Genomic DNA, 23,246 nt, shown 5'->3' with positions numbered 1-23,246 from the left:
CTTCTGTTCATATTTGGTGCCATCTTTCAATGGTTTGTGTAATGCACGCTCTGCCTCTTCAGTCTACAGGAGTGGATCCCGCACTGTTGACCAATAGACTGCTGGCTCTCACTAACACGTCACGAGTGGCAGTGGAGTTACTCCTTAAACTACAAAGGCAAGAGGAGTTCGACATCGATCTCGCTATGTGTAGTAGCTACGACACGAGATTGCTTGTGGCATTCACGAAGATGCTTACCACAGTGGAAAGCCGCTTTTGGGCTCAAGAAACAAGCACTGAGAGGTGGGATCACACTGTCATGCACTTCTGGGATGACGAGCAGTGGCTGCAGGACTTTCAGATGAGGAAAGCCACATTCATGGGACTGTGTGATGAGCTCGCTCCAGCCCTGCGGCGCAAGGACACAAGAATGAGAGCTGCCCTGACGTTGGAGAAGTGCACTGTGGAAGCTGGCTACTCCAGACTGCTACCGATCAGTCACTAACCAGTTCAGAGTGGGAAAGTCGACCGTTGGACTCATGTTGATGGAAGAGTGCAGGGCCATTAATCGCATCCTGCTCCAAAAGACCATGACTCTGGGCAATATGCGTGACATTGTGGATGGCTTTGCACAAATGGGCTTCCCTAACTGCGGAGGGGCAATAGATGTCATGTATATTCCAATTCTGGCACCAGAGCACCTAGCCACCGAGTACATTAATCGGAAGGGATATTTCTCTGGTTTTCCAGGAGCCTGTGGATCACCATAGGTGTTTCACAGACATTAACCCAGGCTGGTCTGGAAAGGTGCATGATGCATGCATCTTTCAGAACACTGGCTATTTCAGGAAGCTGCAAGTGGGGACTTCCTTCGCAGACCAGAAGATCACTGTAGGGGAAGTTGAAATGCCCATTGTGATCCTGGGAGACCCTGCCTACCCCTTAATGCCATGGCTTACGAAGTCATATACGGGCAACTTGACAGAAGCAAGGAGCGGTTAAACAATAGGCTGAGCAAGTTCAAAATGACGGTTTAAAGGCCCGCTGGCTCTGCCTATATGGGAGGCTGGACCTGGCCCATGACAATATTCCTATGCTAATAGCCGCGTGCTGTACTCTCCATAATATTTGTGAAGGGAAGGGTGAAAGCTTCACTCAGGGTTGGACCGCTGAGGCTCAGACCCTGGAGGCTGAATTTGAACAGCCAGAGACCAGGGCTGTTAGAGGGGCACAGCGTGGGGCCATAAGGATCAGGGACGCCTTGAGGCAGCAATTTGAAGCTGAAAGCCACTAATATTTGTTGCTATGCTTGGGAGTGCAGTGCTTGTAATGTTAGGAGGTGATTGTGATTGATGCAGACGATGCACTATGAAGGTTTAAGAAAACTGCCTGTTGCTTTGCAGGGCTCTATTTTCTTTCAATTAATAGAATAAAGATTGCTTTCAAATCAACACAATTATTCTATTAAAAACAACAAACCAGAGGAGAGAGACAAACAAAAAATACACATCAGAACTGAGGGAGATGGGGGAAGGGAGGGTCCTGGGACGGTTAAAGATTTGCGTATGTCCAGGTATCATATCCAACCTTCTCCTTTGGAGTACAGTGCAGCGAGTAACAAACTTCAGCAGGGCTAAACTACAGAGGGGCAGGTGTTGAGTGCAGTGCGTACTGGGAGTCCACAGTGCTGGACTGTGATGGGAGAGGAATGGAATGCCACGGGTACAGACTGGAGCCAGGAGATTAAAAACAGTGTGATGGCAGTGTCTAAGGGGCGCATGGGAAAGAGTTTTGTGACAGCGGCTGCAGAGGAGGACAGTTGCGGAGCTGCTCTGTTTGCAGTGCTAGTAGTGCCTGGCACGTATCTGCTTGCCACTTCATAATGTTTTAGAGCTGCTCCGTGACTTCGTTCTGGCACCCCACGTTCTCCTTTCGGTCTCTCTTCTTACTGTTCCACTAACTCCTTCAATTCTTTTTTTTTCGGCCACATAGTGTATCATGACATCACGCAGAAAAGTCCTCTTTAGTTTTCCGTGGTTGCTTTCTAATTCTGCACAGCCGTTCAGCTGGCGATAACAAAGAGGGAGGCTGGGCTCCCTGGGTCATATCTGTGAAGCCAAAATGCAACCTTTAACAGAAGCAGTATTGTTTGCAACACACAGATCACTGATTTAAAAACACAGCCACCATTCACATACCTGTCACTAACTGTCTGCTTGCCTGGGGTCAGCCATGAGCCACAAGACCCCCCAAAATGGTGAGTAACCACAGGGGCAGAGGAAATCAGTGTTCCATGACCATATTGTGCACTGGGGCAGGGGGACTTATAATCATTCCTGTCCCCACATTTTCCACAGGCTGTGTTCATTATGGAAGATCTCGCTGCTGAGGGTGAGCAGGGAATCAAAGAAGGGTTTTCTCCAAGACTGTGGCTTTCACCCTGGCCCTTATGCGGCTCGCCTGTATGCAGCAATGGTCCCCCTGCCTGTTATGGCAGAGTGGTGCGGGAAAGTTAACCTTAATACAGCAAGAAACAAAGCAGCTCTGCCAAAGAACCTGCAGCAGCAGATTGCCCAGTATCTCCAGGAGAGTTTTGTGGAGATCTCTATGGCAGATTCCCGTGAAGTGAGGGAGTCAACCAACACCCTGTTCCGCCGCTCAGACTAGGCACATGGTGGTACATGCATCATACAGACACAAGCCCGCTTTCTGCAACCCTTCTGTGCCCAACAACTCGCTTCAGCGATTCCCAGAAATCAAAGCCACTTACCAGGGCCTCTTCTCCTGTTTGTACTTTGCCAACCTCTGACACCTGTGACTGGCTAGCCTCCACTGGAGTAGAGAAGAGCTCCTGGCTGCATGCATCTCTGACCTCCGAGTCATCCTCTGCCTCTGGGTCCCCCTCCTCCTCCACATCCTTGTCCAAGGTTTCCTTCTCCTCTTGGCTCAATCCACTTTTGACTGGCATACGAACCACCAAAGTATCCACAGTGGCCTTCGCAGTGGAGATGGGGTCGCCACAGAGTATTGCGTCCAGCTCTTTGTAGAACTGGCAACTCATGGGCGCAGCACTGGAGTGGTGGTTTGCCTTGGTAGGCATTCCGCAGCTCCTTACTCTGACCTGCACTGCAGTGTGTCCTGGTCATGGCCCCTTTCTGTCATGCATAGTGAAATCTGTCCGTCAGTATCATAATTTTTATGGCTGGAGTACAGCTGGGACTGGACAGCCTCCTCTCCCCAAATGTTGATGTCCAGCAGCACAGCATTGTTCCAAGCAGGGGATCGCCTGCGCATGGAGTAGGCATAGTCACCTGGAAAGATGTGCTGAGACCACTGCACACGTAACCGAGTAAACAGGAAGGGGACTTCCAAAATTCCAAAGTAATTTAAGGGATGGGGATGACGGCTGGTCACCAGAGGGCAGGGCAGTAGAGTTCAAACTGATGACCAGAGAGGTGAGAACAGGCATTGTGGGACACCTCCCAGAAACCAACTGCAGGGCTGTAATCAACCAGGGTGTCTACATTGGCACTGTGGCGCTGTAGCCCCAGCGCAGAGAGCTGTACGCCTCTCATCGGAGTTTTTTTTTTGTTTTTTTTTTTTAACAGCCCTGCAACTGCACGGTTTCTGTGCACTAAGTGGCTTGGCAAGGAGTACACCTCAGGAAAGCTGCTTTACTGTGCAGAAACTTGCCAGTATAGACAAGGCCTAAGTTTCTCTACATAAACAATTAGTTTGTGGCAAACAGGGTTGTTAATCTACCCTCACTAGATTGCCACATACCAACTGTGTATGTGGACCCTGCTCATGTCTATTAAATCTGTTAAAGAGCTTTGATTCAATCCCGATTCAAAGAGGTCTACATCAAAGAGCATTAACAAATAGCTAATGAGCATCAGAGTCCACATGGACAGTTAGTCTGTGGCAGGCTAAACTCATACCCCAGATTACTGTGAACTAAATGTGCATGTAGACAAGCCCCAAGGTCTCGCTCGTCTAATAATTTAGACTAAGTCCTTCAGCAAAAATAAAAAGAACAGTTATAAATATACACACTTTAAATTAGAGAATCTTACTGTACAAACTTTAAGGGGAATTCACCTCTTAACTACTTCCTTCCTATAGTCAGAAATCCCTCCCTATTACTCTGACTTGTCACTACTGCATATGGGTGCAGTTATCCAAGGATCTTGACCCTTTTAACTCTTAAAAGACTAGATTTTAAGATGATGTCCTCTGACAAAGTTAAAAGTAAGTAATAAACCCTATGCTCCAAGACAGGAGGTTCTTATTTTGGACATAACTATAAAAAAATTCCAATGTTTACTTTCTGGAGCTACTGTAAAGGTATGAAATTGTCCCAGTTAAAAGTCGGGATTAGTACAAATGAATGGAGAAACTTGTTTTACATTATTGCAGAAAGTTTAAATTTGACATTTTATTCAGCTGTAAAATGTTCAGATCTATTAGATAAGACACTAGTCACACCACAGACACAACTGGTATTATTGGACATCCTTGACAGTAGTCTCAATTGAATGAGTATGGAGATTGAACTATTTGGTTATCTATAGAGGTGATTCTCCCCAGAACAGAGGGATTAGCAGGATAGTGGAAAGAAGCTTGGATAACTGCCATTTTTTCCTATACCTTGTTCTGTAGATAGGACTTCACTCTCCACAGCTATACCTCTGGCAATTTTCACCAGCACTAAACACACTAAAAATGAAGCATTTTACATGAACAATTTTTAAACTGACACCTCATCTAAAGTGTCAAATGAAATTCCTGTTCAATGTGATCAAGCAGTTGTATAAATATACATTTGTAGTACGACAACTGGCAAATTGAAGAGGGGAAAAGAAAAAGAAAGAACCCCCTCCCATACCACACCAGCCCTTTCTAGCTTTTGTTTTTACAAAAATTTAGCAAAAGCTACATTCCTGTGGTACTTTAATTTTAAAGGCACAGCAGTTACGAAAATCAGAGTTAAAAACTAAAGAAACTTTAATGTGGTCATACTGCAGACACACATTATGGCATGAAGTTAACAGCATAAACAATACACTCAGACGGTGAAATAGTTAAACAGTTTGTATATGGGGATCTCTCCATGAATAAATTACATTTTAGTCCCACATAAAATTAATAAGAAATTGAAAGAGTTAGTGGCTCAAACATGGGCAAGAAGTGTTATACTAGGTATGCTACCTTTCCTTCCCTTCCCTCCCCACAAACATATTACTTTTAATTGTAAGATACTAACACCAAAAGGTAAAAACCGAAGGCAAAAGGTAAAAGCTTTAACCCATTTCCAAAATTAAACCCCTGAATCAAAAGTTGTACTAAGTTCCTAATTTTAACTGAAGTGAGATTTGTCTGGCACTGTTATGGTGCCAATCAAGTTGTAGATAGCTAAGGTAACTACAAATGAACATACAGTATATTTATTTCAGTAGGTAAGAGCATGCCTACTTTGACAAGAGGAATAGGCTTACAGTGACAAATCCAGTTTTCCAATTTACTACATCTGTGCACAGCAGCAGCAGACAAGACAAAATAACTGTTAAATTCTGAACTTTAACTCAGGTTTAAGTATTGCTAACATTATGGAGAAAAACTTTAATCTCAGTCATAATTTTCTTCTAACTGTTCGTTACATTTCCACTATATTTATATACATATATACACCTTCTGGAAACAAAGTTAAGGTCATTGACACAACCTTAATTCTAGCCACCTCCATCTACCCCGCCACAGTTCATTGACATTGTCATACCAGGTAAGACACATCTACCAACCCGAGTGACAAAAATACCTGGGCTTTCAGCATTCTCCAAAAGCATGCCAATTAAAAACCAAACAGTCAGGTATTGTTTATTGTGAAACAAAGTTGTAATATTTTTTTAAATATTGTTTGCCGCCTTTTTCTGTTTCTCTTGTCCTTTTCTTTCTTATCGCTTATGTCTTCCTAAATAGTTTTCTGTGTTTGTTCCCTTTTTCACTTTCCAATCCTTTAGTTACTTCTCTTTTTCCCCTATACTGTGTTTCCTATCTCTTCCTATAGTTTCACCCGCCTTTTCCCTCTTCTTCACCCTCAATCCCCAATTCTGTACGTCTTTGTTCTTCTAGGTTCAGACAGACTGGAAGTGGTAAGAAATACAACATTCCGATAAATTCTATTTTCATGAGATTTCCATCTAAATTTTGCATACACAGGCACTTTAGATAAGAAACTGAAGTGTTGGTTGCTTAACCTAATCATACACCAATCCCTATTGTCATTATTGAGCATTGACAGGTTGTTCAAGCAATATCAATTTGAAACATTTAAGTTTTACATGCAAATAGTCACTGTCTATCTGGAATTGCTGTGTCCAGTGCTGTACAAAACAGACAGTCCACGACACAAAGGTGTACTCTCATTGGGAGCTTGAGCTATAACATTCGTCAGGGCTTACTTATTAATTACCACAGACTCACTTCTCTTGGGCATTGTAGAAGAAAAGTGTGTCTTTAGGGAGGATGTAACTGAAGAGAAGGATTTGGCTTGGTAGACTTAAAAAGGGAGCAGGTGTTTAAATGTTACGGTATGTATCTTTTTGCTTTGGTAATTTTTGCAGAGACAAAATTTAAAAATCCAACAACAGGTACTCTATTTACAAAGTTAGTGTACCCTGAAGAGGCAAATTAAACTGACGCATTCTCATTTTGTTGAAAGCTTCACTTTACTCTTCAAAACATTTCATTGAGGACTCTTATCAAATTATCTAGACATCATGCATAAAGAGAACATGACATAGCGTACAAATACCCATTATATCTAATTGTTTTCTTGCAATGATTTTGAGAATCATCATCAAGTGCATTATCAGTTCTGGCCTTGATCCTATGTTGAGCTCTGCTAAGAGTGGACCTTTAAACTTGTGTGGAGTCCACTGAGGACAATGAGATTCTGTGTGAGTGGAAGGATACATGCTAGCAGTTCCCAATGATGGAACCTGCCCAAGTATCAGTAGGTATTATCCTGAGCTGTTGGCAACACTCTTTCTGAAGTATGAAAATGAATATTCTTGTTTTAGAATTAGAAGTTGCCCCCCCACCCCAATTTCTCATTTGACAAATACTGATTCCCCCCCACATCTATTAATAATAAACCAAACCAACAGATCTCATTCTGTGTGTGAACCACTAACATCTATAGAAATATATACACCAGAAGTAGCAATTCTAGTACTGTTGAAAGTGGTGTCAGCAGAGCACAAGCATATGTAAAGTTTTGATTAGGTCTTACCAAAAAGTAGTGCGTTTTACAATTAGATTAATCAATGTTACTCATGAGGCAATGTATTCTAGCTCAGGGGTTCTCAAACTTAATTGCTCTGCGACCCCCTTCTGACAACAGAAATACAATAAGGGGGGACCCCAATGCCCCAAGGGGTGGGGGGGGCACTGAAGCCCAGGGGCTTCAGCTCCAGGCAGGGGGCCTGTAACCTCAGCCCCTCCACCAGGGCTGAAGCTCCTGGGGTTTGGCTTCAGCCCTGGGGTGTGGGGCTTGGGCATTGGCTTCAGCCCCAGGAAGTCTAATGCCAGCCCTGGCGACCCCATTAGAATAGGGTCGCAACCCACTTTGGGGTCCCAACCCACAATTTGAGAACCACTATTCTAGCAGATAGGGCATTGCACTGGGAGTCAGAAGACACAGGTTCTATTCCCAGCTCTGCAAAGCAATCCAATGTTTGATCTTGGGCAAGTGATTTCACCTCTCTGTCACTCTGTCCAGTCTTTTGAGATGTAAGCTCTCTGGGATACGGTCTTACTGTTTTTATAATACCCAATGAGGTGCTGATCTCAGGTGGCACCTTTGTGACCAGAATATATTCCTTACACACACACACACACACACACACACACACACACTCTCTTAAAATAAAGTAATATTAACATTAACTTAATTTTTAATAGTACCCGATTGGCACTCTAGGTATTGGGGCCCCATCATGCTAGGACTATACACAGTTTAAAAAAAAAAAAAAAAAAGCTAGTCTACTCCCCTGAATAACTTACAGTCCAAGATCACGTTCCTCAAACACTTTCCATTTAAAGCATATACAGAAGTGTTTACAGGATTTGGAACTAATTTAAAACAAGACACAAAATGCTTGTTTAACAAAAGGAGAGAAAATGGGAAGAAGGTCAATCAAGTCGTGCAGTAGTCAAGCTAACTAGTACACAATCCAATGACTGTACTTCAATTATTTACTGCTGTCTAAGCCAATCTTTTAAAAACTGCTGTCTAAGCCAATTTTCATTTTTTTTTTCATAACCTCTGCTTTGCTAGTTACCAGTTTTTATACTCCTTTTTTTACTTTTAAACCACACACGGACACACATCCCATCCCACCCCACCCCACCGGAGTAGATCATGAGCACCTTATTCCCTCTGATGAGTAGGTAGTCCATTCACATCAAGGTAACAATTTGAACATGACTTCCCACAATTTTCCCATAATATTGAGTCTTTACTGTTTAAAATAGATATATGGACATGTTTACTTAAATTTGTTTTTTAAAGCATACTCTGTTTTTTAAAAATGTTAAAAGGTGAACTGAATCTTGACTAGGTTCTGATAATTTTAGAACCTAACCTACCAGTACTTGATTTTGATAAGTTTCTTTACATAAGGAAAACCAAGCACCTGCTTCGGTATGCAAAGGAAGACAGACTTCAGTCATCACTTAAAAACATCCTCTCTTTCTCCCTCACCACATTGTTTTAGAATCACTATCTTTAAAACATTAAGATTACAATATAGCAACTTACTTGGGTTGGTACAAGTACTGGAGGATATGCTAGTTTATGATGTCTGTACATCCAAAATGAAAACAATATGATCACCGCAATTCCCATTATAGGCACCAACGAGTAAAGCAGGGTATTGAACAAGGGTGGTTTAGGTGTAACAGGATTGGAAGTGGCTGAAGAACAAAAGTTACAATTAATCTTCTGTGATTACAGATTTTAACAAGCGCATCCAATGTCTAAACTTGATTATTAAGTTCTAAAAGAAACGAACACATTCATTAAGTAACAGAATACAGTGGTGGAACCTAATTCAACATAACAGAGTTTAATAGCCAGATACAGATTTTAAAGATTTATCAGAGATTTTCAAAAGCATGTAAATTCAAGTTCAATTGAAAGGACTTATGTTCCTGAATTCCTTGGTTGCTTTTGAAAAATCTTCCTCTTATCCATCATAAACTGTTTAATATTCATGCAATTCCTAAAATAAATCCTCAAAACTGCCATTCCAAGAAAAATAAATTCACACAGCGGATGCTCAAACTTTGGGAACTATATCACAAGGCACCATTTTACAGAGTTCATTTAAATCACCAATTTTAAATCACGATATAAATCAGCAAATAGGAAATCTTAAATTTATATTAATTGTAATCTTCTTTTGCATTTGTACTTTTTAGTTGTTTTCCTAAAGAAAAGTGGATGCTCATTAGTTACTAACCATTAAAAAATACATTGACTTGAATGAAATAAAGCCTTTACACTGTGATGCTTCTCTTTGCTAATCGATATACATTTATTTAAGCAATTATATAGCTTAAGATGCATGCGTTCAGATTCTTAGTTTTTCCTTTTTTTTAAAAACCTTAAATAAAATAAGTTAGTCACCTTTTTCTAACAAATGATTAATTGACTTGTGATTTGTTTCAAGCTCCATTTGCATGGAAATTGGAAATCAATTAAAAATGCACAAAAACAGCATTTTAAAAAAATTAAATAAACTTTTTTCTTAAACATCCAGCATATTAAGATAGTTTTAACATGTTTTGCATTTAAAATCCAACTACTTTATTATACATAGGAATTATCATCTGTAATAAGTTAATTGAACTGACTTTCTGGTCACTGAAAGCCTGTATACCCTAGCACTTCCTTTGGTGTCATTTAAGTAACTAAGGAGTGTGGAAAAGCATGTGACCTCCACAAGTTCAATGGTTTGACTTTCTTTAAAACTTCCTCAGCAAAACATGTACTGCTTAATATTTTATGATTTAATTTGCATTATCTTTTTACAAAAGTATTTATTGATTTTGCTTTTCCATACAAACATCACGCTCCAGGAACAAAAAATTATAAATGTATAATTACTTTCTGTAACATGCAGCATAGTGTTAACATGCATTTGCAAAAACCCATTTAATCAACCTTAAACTATAAAACTGAGGAAATCAATACTTTTGAACTCATGGGGAAGAACAATGCAGACTAGATAGGGTCAGGCAGCATGGAAGCAGAGGCAAAAAGGCGAGGAAGGAGGCTTGAATGGGCTGTTGAGCCTTCAGATGTACCCTAGCTAAATGTTTTTTTTAATATAGCAAAGATTTCCTCAAATTCACATCACTGATCCGGGTGACAGAAAATGACCCTTTCTTTGTCCGGTAGGTCTGAATACCACTGTCCTACTGAGCACATTCATTTACTTTTCCACCTCTGTAAAATCATTTGCTTTGTAATCATGACTTCTCTCAAGTACACGAATGCTGTGCAAATGAGACCAAAATTTGCAGCAAAATATTCTAATATGCAGTTCTCAAATTATGTTTGACTGCTAACTCCGAAAATAATTTTAATTCTAATGTCAACTTATTTCTATAGAAAGGGGACGTTCCCATAGCCTGCGCAGAAGTGCACCCCGTCTACCATAGCGCCAGCATGTATCTAAAGGGAAAAATAATCTTCTATAGTCTTTGCCATACTCAATTCATTCTAAATAATTTTCTTCTTGAATTAAACAAGCGTAAATCTACAGAAGCACATTTTGCATTGTGTAGTAAAATGGACCATTGTAATGTCTTTAAACGATGATCTAGCTCTTTATCCCAGGATTTACTAGTAACTTCAAGATGAAGTCTTCTGTTTTCAAAAAGGCATACATGGATGATATGGGTCTGGGGAGTTTGTAGAGTATCTCTACTATATTTTGTACTTGGGGGAGCAGGGGGACAGTGCAGTGAGTCACTAGTGGCAGTACCAAAGTGATAGCTCAATTAATTTTTTGGCTGTATATCCTGCTATACTGCTGTGGTTAGGAGGTCGTACTGTTTTAGGACCTGGAATGGAACTAACCCCCCTCCCCACCCCACAAAAGAAACCACACATCCCAACCACCAAGTGAGAGAGGAATAATTTAAATGAATAGATATTAAGTTTAGTCTTTAACTTGGTTGTCATAATTTCAAACTTAATTTGAAATATTTAAAAGCAAAAAATGTAAAGAAATGTTTTTAAAATTATCACTTATCCACCCACTCACTCTACGGATAACCCATAAAACAGCACTAGTGTTCACGTAGATGAAAGCAGATCATCTCACTCTTTTAATGGATGCTTTTGCAGGGTGTGTATGGTGGGGTGGTGGGGGTGTGGGGGAGTTGTATATAAATTAAAAAAAACAACAACATTTTACTATACTTTTCAAATTGATACAGTCGTTAGGGAGACCTAGTAGTGTTTAACAGGTTAGGTGCCTTAGTTGGAAGGCATAGAAAAACAGCCTGGCAAATTTTTGAAGCTTTTACTTAAAAACATCATGCACTGGTTTTTTTTTGTTTGTTTGTTTGTTTGTTTGTGGCTAAACAGATTTCCAGACAGTTTTCTTAGTAGCCTTGTGTGTGTTCTTTTCAGCAGACTTCCAGGTTTTTGGTTTTTTTTTTTAAATTACAAGTGTGCCCAGCAATGACAATGAGTGCATTTAATAATCTACAACATTAAACAGACCAAAGAAGGTAAATACCGACTCCAGGGTATACACCTGTAAGGCAGTACTTGCACAGGTTGGGTGTGCTATGGCATCATGGCCAGTTCAAACACAACCAATTGCATTTACTTACACCTAAAATGAGATTTAAAATAATGGATTTTTGTTTAGATTTTCAAAAAAATATGAATTAGCCTTCCTGATCAGATTTTTCTGAACAGGTTGCCAAGGATAGATTTCCCCTCCTAGCTTAGAATAGTTTTATCAATTTGAATGTTTTGTTCCAAAACACGGACCTTTCATTTCAAGCTGAAAAAAGTTAATTGCCCAGATCAAAATGATTTAAACTAATACAACCAACTCTGAACCACTACAGTTACCAAAAAAACCTCTTCCACATGTATGTTTGGAAAAGGGGAAACAGAAGCGATCCAGAATATTTTGGAAAGTCTTCTCTCCTAAACGTATAGAAACTGTATTCTGAACAATACTGCAAAACCATTTCTTTAGAATGTTAAACCAACTTACGCTGTGTTACTTCCATCTCTGGAAAATAGAAAAAACGTTCATTACACATGTTGCCTTCACAGCAACAGAAGAACACATCAGGGCTGTCTTTCTTTTCTATACAATCAGTCCTGTAAGAGAGCACCAGAAAAGTCATTTTTGTTCATTTAAAACTGACTTCCTTTGTACAAGAGCAAATAATTGCATAATTAGATACAAATTTAACCTTGGAAATGAACTTTTGAAAATTGTGATCCACCAGACTAAGATGGCGTTCTCAATTTAGCATAGTATTCTGATGAGAAAATATATTTCAATACAGATCTACTTCCATTTGCAGAAATATAGCATTGATGAACCTTGATGACAGAGATATTCTTCCTAACCTTGCAAGTTGCAAACATGCTAGCATCCCAAGAAAGCCACCAGCAAGCTGGGTTTCAAAACTTCCTCTTGCAAGGGGAGGGACTGGTTTGGGGGAGGTTTTAACAATCCATGAACCCAATTTAAATGGGGCATAATAAATAAAATGAGTACTTTGAATGCCTTGAGTTTATTCACAAAACCCTCAGTGAGAGGCTTATGGGGGAAACACCCTTTAAAAGGAAAAATACAGGCAATTTCTGTGCAGCCAAATATTAACTTTGCCCAGAGCCAGAGCTTATTGCAGTAACAATCTACACTATGACACATCAAAAGATGTGCCATAAATTGGTGAGGAAAAACCACCAAAAAAACCCCTAAGAACTCAGGAGAAGAAAGGTAAGACAACGGAAGCTGTCTCTATACCAGAGAACAAAAAATAGTGAAGAATTCTAGAAAGAGTTTGAATCTGTCGGAGAAATCGGTGAAGGCTGCTGTTTTATATACAAATATAAGATTTGCTTATCATAATTGCAATTTACTGTTTCTGCCATAATGCAGTCATTGCTTGATATTCTTTGACTGGCACTATTTGGCGTTTGGTAGACCATAAGCTTAAAAGTTTAATGAACTGCAATAGTCCTTCACCAACTAATAAAGTTATATACAACAGATATTATAATGTTTCAATTACAACACGGTATTCAGAAATCTTGTATTCTGATAATAAATATAAGTGATGTCCTGGCACAAAGACAAAAAAGAATTATTTGTTTACCGAAATGCACTAGATAATATTGATCTATTACCATAAGCAATGGTTATTTAACAACCAGAGTGAAATTTTCTAAAATTTATAAAGTTTTAATATCTTGATGATTTTGTTCACTAAATGCTGTGTATAGTATGCTACAAAGAAAAAAAGATTAGCATTCTCTCCTACTTCTTCACCCTTTTTTCTGTGTTTATTATATTTAAAGACACTTCCTTAGTTCCCTTTATTTCTCTAGAAAATTTAGGGCTTATCAACATCCATGGAATTGCACCAGTTAACTTAGAGCTTGTCTACACTTGAAAGTTAATTTGGATCAAGGTAGAGTGTGAATTTGCAGTGCAACAGCTATTCCTGAATAACTCCATGTTTAGAAAAGCCCTTAAGATTGACTCATCTGTTGAAAAAAAGAGTAACCGGTACAAAAACCATGAACATTCACATGGGGTAATTTAAACCTGTCTTAAAAGAAAAAGCCACTCTTACACTGAGAGGAGATTATCCACCTGGGGATGTAACAGTTTAACTATGCTAGTGCAATTTTGTTTACTCACAAAGTCTTACTCCTCCTTCTCTTCAACTTTTCACTGCTCCCACACCCTTTGACTTCTCCTTCCAAAATCTTTTTTCATCTTCATAGGAAGCTTTGAGTGAAGCATTTCCAAGCACTCTTGAAAATTTCTAGCTCTGCTCTCACTTGTAATCAGTGCCAAAATTCTCATGGATTTCTAGTGAGTATTAGGCCAACAATAAGCACTGTAGAAAATCCCTCCTTAAAGTTTTAAAATTTGATAGTAATATCATTAAATCTCAAATTGTAAACCTACCCCTCCCTCACCCCTGGAAAAGGAACATAGTTTAACTACCTCCCCACGATGGTTGAAATACAGTTCTACAATACTGTACACAGCCGTTAACAAGGTTTCATAAAAACTGCCTCTCTCTCTTCAGCACAGCAACACTTCAGTCAGACAGGGGAAACTACTCTATAGATGCTTTGCTACCTCCTGAGGAACTTGCAAATCAGAATTACAACTTTTCCTTAAACTGCATTTTACTGACAAACTTAAAGCTATAAAACCTCTTTATGAGGTAAAGAGGACTATAATGAATATCACTTTCCTCCACTGATACAAGGAAAGTTGAATTTTTTTTTTTTTTTTTTTACACTTAAAGATATGAAGATTTCTAAGTTACTTTTTTTTATTAAAGGTTTTGTTCAAGCTTTTTGGAAACATTTTAGTAATGTGAATACAATACTATAAATTTAATGCATTCTTTTCTTCCTTCTCCTTCCTCTCCCAACACTGGTATAAAGACAAATTTTGTAGTTTCAAAAGAATTCTTCAGAGTACAGTGATCAATTAGACTGTTGTAATCTTTAGCATTTGGCCTAGGACCCAACCAATGCCTACTGATATCCCAGTACAACTATGTTGTGTGTGTTATTGCTTACACATGTCTGTGACTAGCAATCAGCTACACAAAATAGGCCAGGATTTCAGAAATTATGAACACACTGAAGCTGCCACCAGCCTCAGTGGGAGCTTCTAGGTGCTCAGAAATTTTGACAATCAAGTAATAAATATATTGACATGTCTGAATAATGGTTTAGGGTCCAGTGAGAGCTGGACTTCTAAGTAAATGCTTTTAAAATTCTACCCCAGGAGTATAACTTAGGCACTAGTTTGAATACTTTACTTGAAATCATTCAATAATAAGCAGCACTTTTAAAATAAACTTTAAGGGACTAGAAGGGAAAATTTAAAAAATGTGAATGCTTAAAGTTTGTCACTTCAATGGAAGATGGAAGTGTTCAGCCTCTCTGAAAATATGTCTAACTACAGTACAAGCTGTGTTATCTGGCACTTTATCAGCTGGAAAGCTCTATAAACCAGTATTTCTGATCTTCATTGAAAAGTCTGGTTTATAGTCCGGTTGGTGTTGGGCCAGGAGGCTCCCTACCTCGCTCCTCGGAAGCGGCGACATGTCCCTGCTGCTCCTAGGTGGAGGAACGGCCACAAGGGGTTCACAGTGTGGGAGGGGGTGCAGGACACGGGCTCTGAGAGGGCGTTTGAGTGCAGAAGGGGACTCTGGGCAGGTGCGCGGGAGAGGGTGGGGGGTGCCAGATCCGGGTGGCACTCACTTCAGGCGGCTCCCTGCAAGCAGTGACCAGTCCCTGCTGCTTCTAGGCAGACGCATGGCTAGGTGGCTGTGTGTGCTGCCCTGGGGCAGTGCCTGGGGGTAGAGGTGTGGCTACGTAGAAATTCCCGGAACCAGTGCTCAGGGCAGGAGCGGAGACAGCACACAGAGCCACCTAGTTGCGCCTCTGCCTAGGAGCAGCAGGGACAAGTCACCACTTGTGGGAAGCCACTCCAGGTGAGCACCCCGCACTCCTTCCCACACCCGAGCACCCTCCCGCACCCAAACTCCCTCCCAGAGGCCATGCCCTGTGCCCTAACCCCCAGCCCTGAACCCCTCCCACACCCAAACTCCCTCCCACTTAGTTAACAGGAATTTTTTTTTTTTTTTAAACTTACTGGCACCCTCCATTCTTCCAACATGCCAGATGAAGTATTTAACTACAGTAAAAGCTTTGTTAACAAATTTAAGTGGGAACTGTAGGCACCTAAAATCCAAAAATTCTGGCTTATAATAAATATAGTGAACAACGTATTGTTTGGGATCCTGCAATGTGTCTCCTAACTAGCCACTTTTTTGGTAAACGTAGTTTAAAGCATTATACATAAGATAGTTAAAATTTTCTCACCTATCATAACAGTTGATATCATCCAGCCAACAACCTTGTTTCACAATATCAATTGATCCAGAAATATTCTTCCATGTAGCGAAGCAGTGTCGTCTTTTATCTTTATCACCATAACAAGGTTCAATGCCACTGCGATTTGTTTTATCCTTTTCCCAATTAGCATTATAGTAGATGCATTCCTGTGTTTCCGATCTGCCTAGTATGGCACCTATTTGGAATTAAAAATAATTTAATGTTAAACCACTGGATTCTGAAGGCTGAAGCACATTTGAACATTAAAAATCAGGCTCCATATAAGTTCCTTATATTGATTCCATTATTAATATTCAAGTTCTATTCTCATTAATTGTTTTTATATTTAAAGTTAGCATGCATTCTGAACAGGTGCTGAAACAAAACAATAGCTAAAACAAATGGTCTTCTGTTAAATTTCATTATATAGCCTGAATGCATAGCTTGTCAAGATTTGTAGAAAGGCTGGATAATATTTCTTACCAAATAAGGGACAAATTTTGGCACAGCTTCTCATTACATGGCTGTAACCAAAGCTTTTATTGGCTAAAGGACAGAGCTTAGTCAGTACGTATTAGTCAAATAATGGCAGTCTTAAATTCCAAAGCAGCATTAGTTAGCAGAATTTACCCAGTTTTCAAAGGCTGCCTCACTTCCTTGTCTTATGTTGTGTTGCGTCACATGTAAAGAAAACGACGGCAATTCATTTCATCTTAAAATTATTCAAATCAAGCTAAGACCAAATGGCTATTCAGTTTCACCCACACCCCCTCTCTGAGGTAGTCAACTTTAACACTGACCACTAAATGCAGACAGACACTTCACAATGAGCACCCTTTACATCATTCTGCTCTGTCAAGGGAGGGATTAAAGAAGAGGTGGGCAAACTATGACCCTCCTGCCCAGCCCCTGAGCTCCTGGCCCGGAAGGCTAGTCCCTGGCCCCTTCAATGTTGTTCCCCCTCCCCTGCAGCCTCAGCGCACCAAGCCGCTGGCGCAAAGCTCTGGGTGGCCGGGCGGCGCAGTTGCAGAACCGCAGCCTGACCTGGTGCTCCAGGCAGCGCGGTAAGGGGGCAGGGGGTATGTGGATAGGGGTCGGGGCGGTCAGAGGGCAGGGAACAGGAGGGTGTCAAGAAGGAGAGGAGGGGTTGGATGGGGAAGTCAGGGGACAGGGAGAAGGGGTGGCTGGATGGGGCAGGAGTTCCGGGGGTCAAGTCAGGAATGGGGGGGGGGGTTGGATGGAGTGGCAGGGGGCAGTCAGGGGTGGGAGTTCCAGGGGTGGTCAGGGAGCGGGATGGTGGTGGTGGGGTAGGAGTCCCGGAGGAGGGGGGCACGGCATCAGGGGGCGAGAAGCGGCGGGGGGAGGAGGGTTGGATAGGAGGCGGGGGCCGGGCCAGGCCTGGCTGTTTGAGGAGACACAGCTTCTCCTAACCAGCCCTCCATGCGATTTTGGAAATCTGATGTGGCCCTCAGGCCAAAAAGTTTGCGCACCCCTGGATTAAAGTATAGGTACTGTAGGCCTTTGCCTAAAATCACCCCCTCCATCTCCTAGGGTCATGTGATTACTTCATTAGCTCAGCTCTTAAAAAAAGTTTCTAACCCTTGCAGTTGTGAAGAAAACCTTGAAAAAATAACCCAACTAATGGCACAGAGTTCACCTACATTTGAGCTAAGAGGTATGCTTCCTAGCCCATGTAGATGTCCCCATGCTAGTTCTGCTCCAGCAAGCACACTAAAAATAGCAGTATAGCCATGGTAGCACAGGCAGCAGCTCAGGCTAGCTGCCTAAGTATGTACCCAGGGGTTGCAGGCTGATGTTTAACTAAGTTTTCAAGATACTGTTAAACTCTTAGACAGGAACCTTACATGGTTTGAACGTGGGTAGGATTCCCATCTCTTTGTCTGTTTACAGGAAATTAAATACCAGAAATGGGTGGCAAAGGGTTGGCTTTGGGGGCAAAGTCAAATAAGCTGTTTAGGAAATAATTTTCAGTGTGACCCAGACAAATCTAAAGTTTCCAGAGGTCAAACTTCCTGATATCTTAAAAAAATCCCAACCAACAGTTTTCACCTCAGATGTGAAGCTATGCTTGCCTCTTATGAATCAAAAGGTACTACTCTCCGTATGTGGTTAACCTTGTTCCTTCAAAATAATGGTCTTGTTATATTGTAAACCTTAAAAAGAGGTGAAATGCTTATACATAAAATCAAAGAACGCATGACTAGGTCTTCTAAGTTTATAGGAACTATAAAGGTTTTGTTTGGTTTCCTTTCCAAATGATTGTCACACTCCAGAAATGTAGATTACATAACACAAGGGGGAAAGACTATTTAAAGCTGGTCTATGCTAATCATTTACAAGACTGCATGCATGTTGTGTTCAGTACCTGCCTGAAACATCTGTGGTAGTTACCCTTATGTAAATAATCAACAATTCATAGTTGAATTAATTTGCCCAGAACCACAATCTATTGATTGGTTGAGATCTGAGAAATACTGTCCAAGATAGAGAAACAGAACTGAAAAGAATATAAGAGGTAAATTAATAAGCTAGAGCTTTCTGGACTCAAAAAGAGGTTATCCTAATTATATTACTTTCCAATACCGGTCTATTACACTTACCAAATGGGCAAATCTAATTTGTTGGATTTCAGCTTTAAGAAAAAACTAACTAACTGGTACCTCAGCAAGTTAATACAATTGATCCTCAGTTCACGCCTACTCTTACCCAACAATAACTGTTGATGAGAGGTTGAAGGGGAACACACACACACACCCCCACACACACACTTAAAAAGAGCCATATCTCTCAGCATGTTTCCTGTGCCTCCTCATGCTTTTTGCATGAAGGCATAAGTGGCCACAACCCTCTCTCAGTTCCCTAACCAGTCAAAGTCCAGAGGAGATGAGAACTCCAAAAACCACAGATGAAAGTTGGGTTGAAGGGTCCACCCTGAAAGAATAATAGTTACTGAAGGGTAAGAAACCCCTCTCACTGAGTGAGAGAGAGTTTGGATTCCACGGTAGGTGACCGGCAAGCAGTATCCCCTCAGGATGGTGAGAGTGAGGAGTTTTGGCAGCATCAGTTGAACAATGATTGTAATATTTTCTTCCACTGGTTTTCAGTCAGCTTCCAGTGCAGTTTAAGAGCCTTAGTCCTAATTTTAAAGGTTTCAGAGTAGCAGCCTTGTTAGTCTGTATTCGCAAAAAAGAAAAAGGAGTATTTGTGGCACCTTAGAGACTAACCAATTTATTTGAGCATGAGCTTTTGTGAGCTACAGCTCACTTCATCGGAAGATTTTAAAGTAACTAGTGCATGAATCCCCAGCTATATCCAAGACTCATTGATCTACTGAACACCAACCATTACAGCCACACTCAGGGACTCATATATATATATCTCATCTCAAAGTCCACGATGAAACATGTGAAAGTTGGGAACAAAACAAACATTCTCTGTTCCATAGCTAGATCCTCTCACCAATCTTCCAGAAGAGATCAGGGAAATCTAGAGTCTATCTTTAGGAAATGCTGCAATGCCTTCTTCTTTGAGAAGGCCTGCCACCGTAAGTGACACAATTCAACCCCTCCACCCCCGCCCAAAAAACCCAACAATAAAAAACACCACATACCCCAAGCAGAGTTCTGACCCCAAAAAGGAGGACATGCCAGAGGCTCCATGAAGTTCACCATGAAATTTCCTATTGATTTTACATGGAAGGCACTCAGATACTATTGAGATGGGTGGCAGTATAAGACCGTAAGGTAATAATGTTTCAGAGCAAAATGATGACAGTGATGGTAACAGAACCCAGATTTTTTTTTTACACCAAATTCCATGCTTTGTTTACTTTCATACACTGTGTAAAATGGGAACTAGAATCTTTTACATTCCCCTGAAACAGAATAAACTGAGCTTCATAAACTAATTACTCTCAAATGATCTGACTATGAAGTGGACAAACAAGCATGATGAGAGCAAAAAATCCACAAATATTAGGAGCAATGACTCTCTGGATATAGTCTTCCCGAAGCAGAAATAAAAAAGCTAGCCTACCTAAGAGACCAGAAAGGAACTGATTGATTAGGTGTTTTGCTACATTCTTGAGGACTTCCTAGTACTGGTTGGTAGCTGCTGTTTTAGCATTCTGAGCTTATGAACTGTACATAAGTACTTAAACTGGCAACTCTAATTCAGGTAGTTCCTGAGCATTACATAGGTATTTGGGGTATATTTTGTAGAGAAGATCCTCAAGGTTTAAAAGTTTTCTTTTAATTGAAGTCATTTCCCAGTCTTCAGATTAAATGAATAAATAAGAATTAGAGTAAAAACCTATCAACCTAAAAACCTAGTCACATAAAAGTACTCTAAAATAGAGGACCTTATCAACTCCTTTTCCATGCAATCACGTGCTGCCATGTGTGAAAATATCCAAAATTCTTTCAGCTTTCAACAGGATGTACTTCTTGAAACTAAGTTCCTTTTACCACCATTTGCAATTGTGTTAAACAAAAACATTACCAGACATTTCTCCTGTTTCATCATCAAATCAATCTGTACACCACAAGTTCCACCATAAATCACTAACAGATATTTCTCATGTTCAGTGTTAAAAAAATAAAATAAAATCTGAAAATGTGATTCACTTCCCTACACATACAAACAACAATATGACACACACAAGTGATGGACACTCTTATCACTCTCTCCAGACAGTCTCTGGAGAAGAAACTTGCACATGGGTGAACATTTCAGAATTTCATCGTCTCTCACCCACCAACAGAAGGTGAATAGCAGCTTTTTACAGCCCAATCCCTACAATGGAAACAGAGTAGGAAGATGTGAGGAGTTAGACTGAATACTTCAGTGTGATCCTTACAGACAGAGAAGATGAAAAATGAAGACATTATAAACTGATTTGGAGTGCACAGCACATGATTCAGACAAAATTCTCCAGCAACACAATAAGTATGCACTGTAGAAGAAACACTAGAGCTGGTTATTAATGAATCAATACAATATTCCTCTTTGCAAGACTGTGTGTGGAACACTTGTTTTACAAAACATCACCACAGATCTTTCTTGTAGAAGTTCAGAATTCAGATTTTAATGGTTTTAAATAAAAGTTATAAAGATGTTGAAACTACACTTTCAACATCTTTAATGTTAAAACAACACAAACATATAATTAACCAAGAAGTCCCCTCCAATATAAAACGCTGATTCAGGAAAACCTTATTTTGGATAGCACTTTGGCACAGGCTTAAGTTCCACTCAAGTCAGTAGGACTTATCATGCACTTAAGTGTCTTGAATAGGGATGGTCTTAAACTGATTTCCTGATTTGGAGTCTTAAACTTGTGCAGAATCTTGCTGAAGCTAATGCTGTTAAATTCAGGATTATATTGCTTTGCTCATTCTGGTACCCTATGAATGTTTAAGAGAAATAGTAGCTCAACACTTCACGAAACAGCCACTCCATATTAAACCTCTCAGTGCTCGTCCTCAGTGGAAACCTGCACACCACCTTCAAAAGAGGAGCTTGAAAACTTAAATTCATAACGCTACTAGACACTAAAAATATGGACTTGACAGTGGGTTTTTTTGGCTCATTGCAGCAACTTGTAACAAACCCTGCCACCAACTAACCCTCCATCCTCTTAAGACTGCAGAGGTGTTAACTGCCCACATCATTTTAAGGGCTCTCCTATAAACATGTGAGCCCTTGATGTTTAATCTGTCCCAGCGTTTATTTACCTTGGACACTCATTTCCTTCTCCATACCTGGAAAAAAAAAAAATGATGAAGCTTGAAAGCGTGTCCCTTCCACCAACAGAAGTTGGTCCAATAAAATATATTACTTCACCTACCTAGTCTCTCTGTTAGAGAAACAGTCATGCCAAATTGTGCTTAGCTATATAATATCTAGTTAGGATTATGATATTCCGTGCAACTCCATTAGGTACAACAAGGCTTGGCTTTACAGAGTGCAAGTCAAGGAAGAATTTGGCCTATCTGAAGAAAAAAAAGTTACTTTATTCAACCACTAGACTGTCTTTGTTTACTTAACCTTACAGGAGAGCCCTGAAATACAGTTTAACACAAACAAACAAAACAAACAAACCCACACACACCAATGAACAGCTTTTATGCTCTAATTTCAATGTGTTAATAGCAGAAAAAATATTTTACCACGATTCTATGAAAATGAAAGCTTCCCAGGAAACTTAGATGTGTGTGGAGAGACGGAAAAAGTTCCACCTGATTCTCTCCCTCAAAAAAAAAAAAAAAATATTACATCAAAATTGGACTAATTTTCTTATTACACTGAGGTCCAAATTATTTTATCATTTTTCTGGGCTGACCAACTAGGCAAGTTATTTATTTCTCCTCTAATATGGAACACTTACACAGAAGTTCATGAATATACAGTGTTCCTCTACAAACAAAAGGCTTGGGAATTGAACTATTTACTAAAACCAGAGAAATACCAGCTTCCTGTTTATTGAGAGAGCATTAAGCTCTATCATATTACCCATCCCACACAAGTTTCTATTTCCTACTCATGGGGGAATTCGGCGCCACTGCGCATGTGCAGAATTCATGTATCAAGCAGAATATTTTTTTCCCCGCAGAAAATACATACTGCTCCAGAAGTGCTGCAGTTCTGTCTTTCGTCTACCAGAGGCCACTGTGATGCCAGAACAGCCAAAGGCATGAATGTAGCAGGCTGTTCTGGTGCCAGAGTGGCCCCTGGCGGGCAAAAGGCAGAACTGCAGCACCTCTGGGGCACAATGTATTTTCTGTGCTCATGCAGTGGCACAGAATTCCCCCCAGGAGCAGATGCAGGGACAGGGCAGATGTGCCTGACTGAATGGGAGAGGCTTGTGATCAGCCAGGTTCTGCATGGGGGAGGCTCCCTATCCTGCCCCTCCCCACCAAAAAAACCAAAAACAAACAAACAAAAAAACCGCTCTTCCATACTTCTTCCCCACCCCTGCACTCAACAACCCTCCAGGTTCACTCCAGGCTCCTTCCCTCTCCCTCAGTGCCTCTGTCA

At 40.4% G+C, this 23,246-nt stretch overlaps 1 protein-coding gene across 3 annotated transcripts in view; it reads right to left on the bottom strand.

Moving 5' to 3' along the window:
• Nucleotides 1-23,246, bottom strand: part of ACVR2A (activin A receptor type 2A) — a 112,550-nt gene that overhangs the window by 41,880 nt on the left and 47,424 nt on the right. For 2 of the 3 annotated variants that reach the window (XM_007061789.4, XM_037912318.2), the window contains exons 2-4: nt 16,176-16,383; nt 12,292-12,401; nt 8,805-8,959 (exon numbers count right to left, since the gene is read on the bottom strand). In XM_007061789.4, the coding sequence (XP_007061851.2) occupies nt 8,805-8,959; nt 12,292-12,401; nt 16,176-16,383 (473 nt within the window). Of the gene's footprint in view, nt 1-8,804; nt 8,960-12,291; nt 12,402-16,175; nt 16,384-16,817; nt 16,849-23,246 lie in introns of all 3 variants that reach the window. The other variant, XM_037912319.2, reaches the window with a different exon arrangement.

The sequence above is a fragment of the Chelonia mydas genome, chromosome 11 (assembly GCF_015237465.2).
Source record: "Chelonia mydas isolate rCheMyd1 chromosome 11, rCheMyd1.pri.v2, whole genome shotgun sequence".
In the NCBI taxonomy this organism is placed as follows: domain Eukaryota; kingdom Metazoa; phylum Chordata; order Testudines; family Cheloniidae; genus Chelonia; species Chelonia mydas.
The sequence above is the reverse complement of the archived record's forward strand: the minus strand, read 5'-3'. Positions and strand labels throughout refer to the sequence as shown.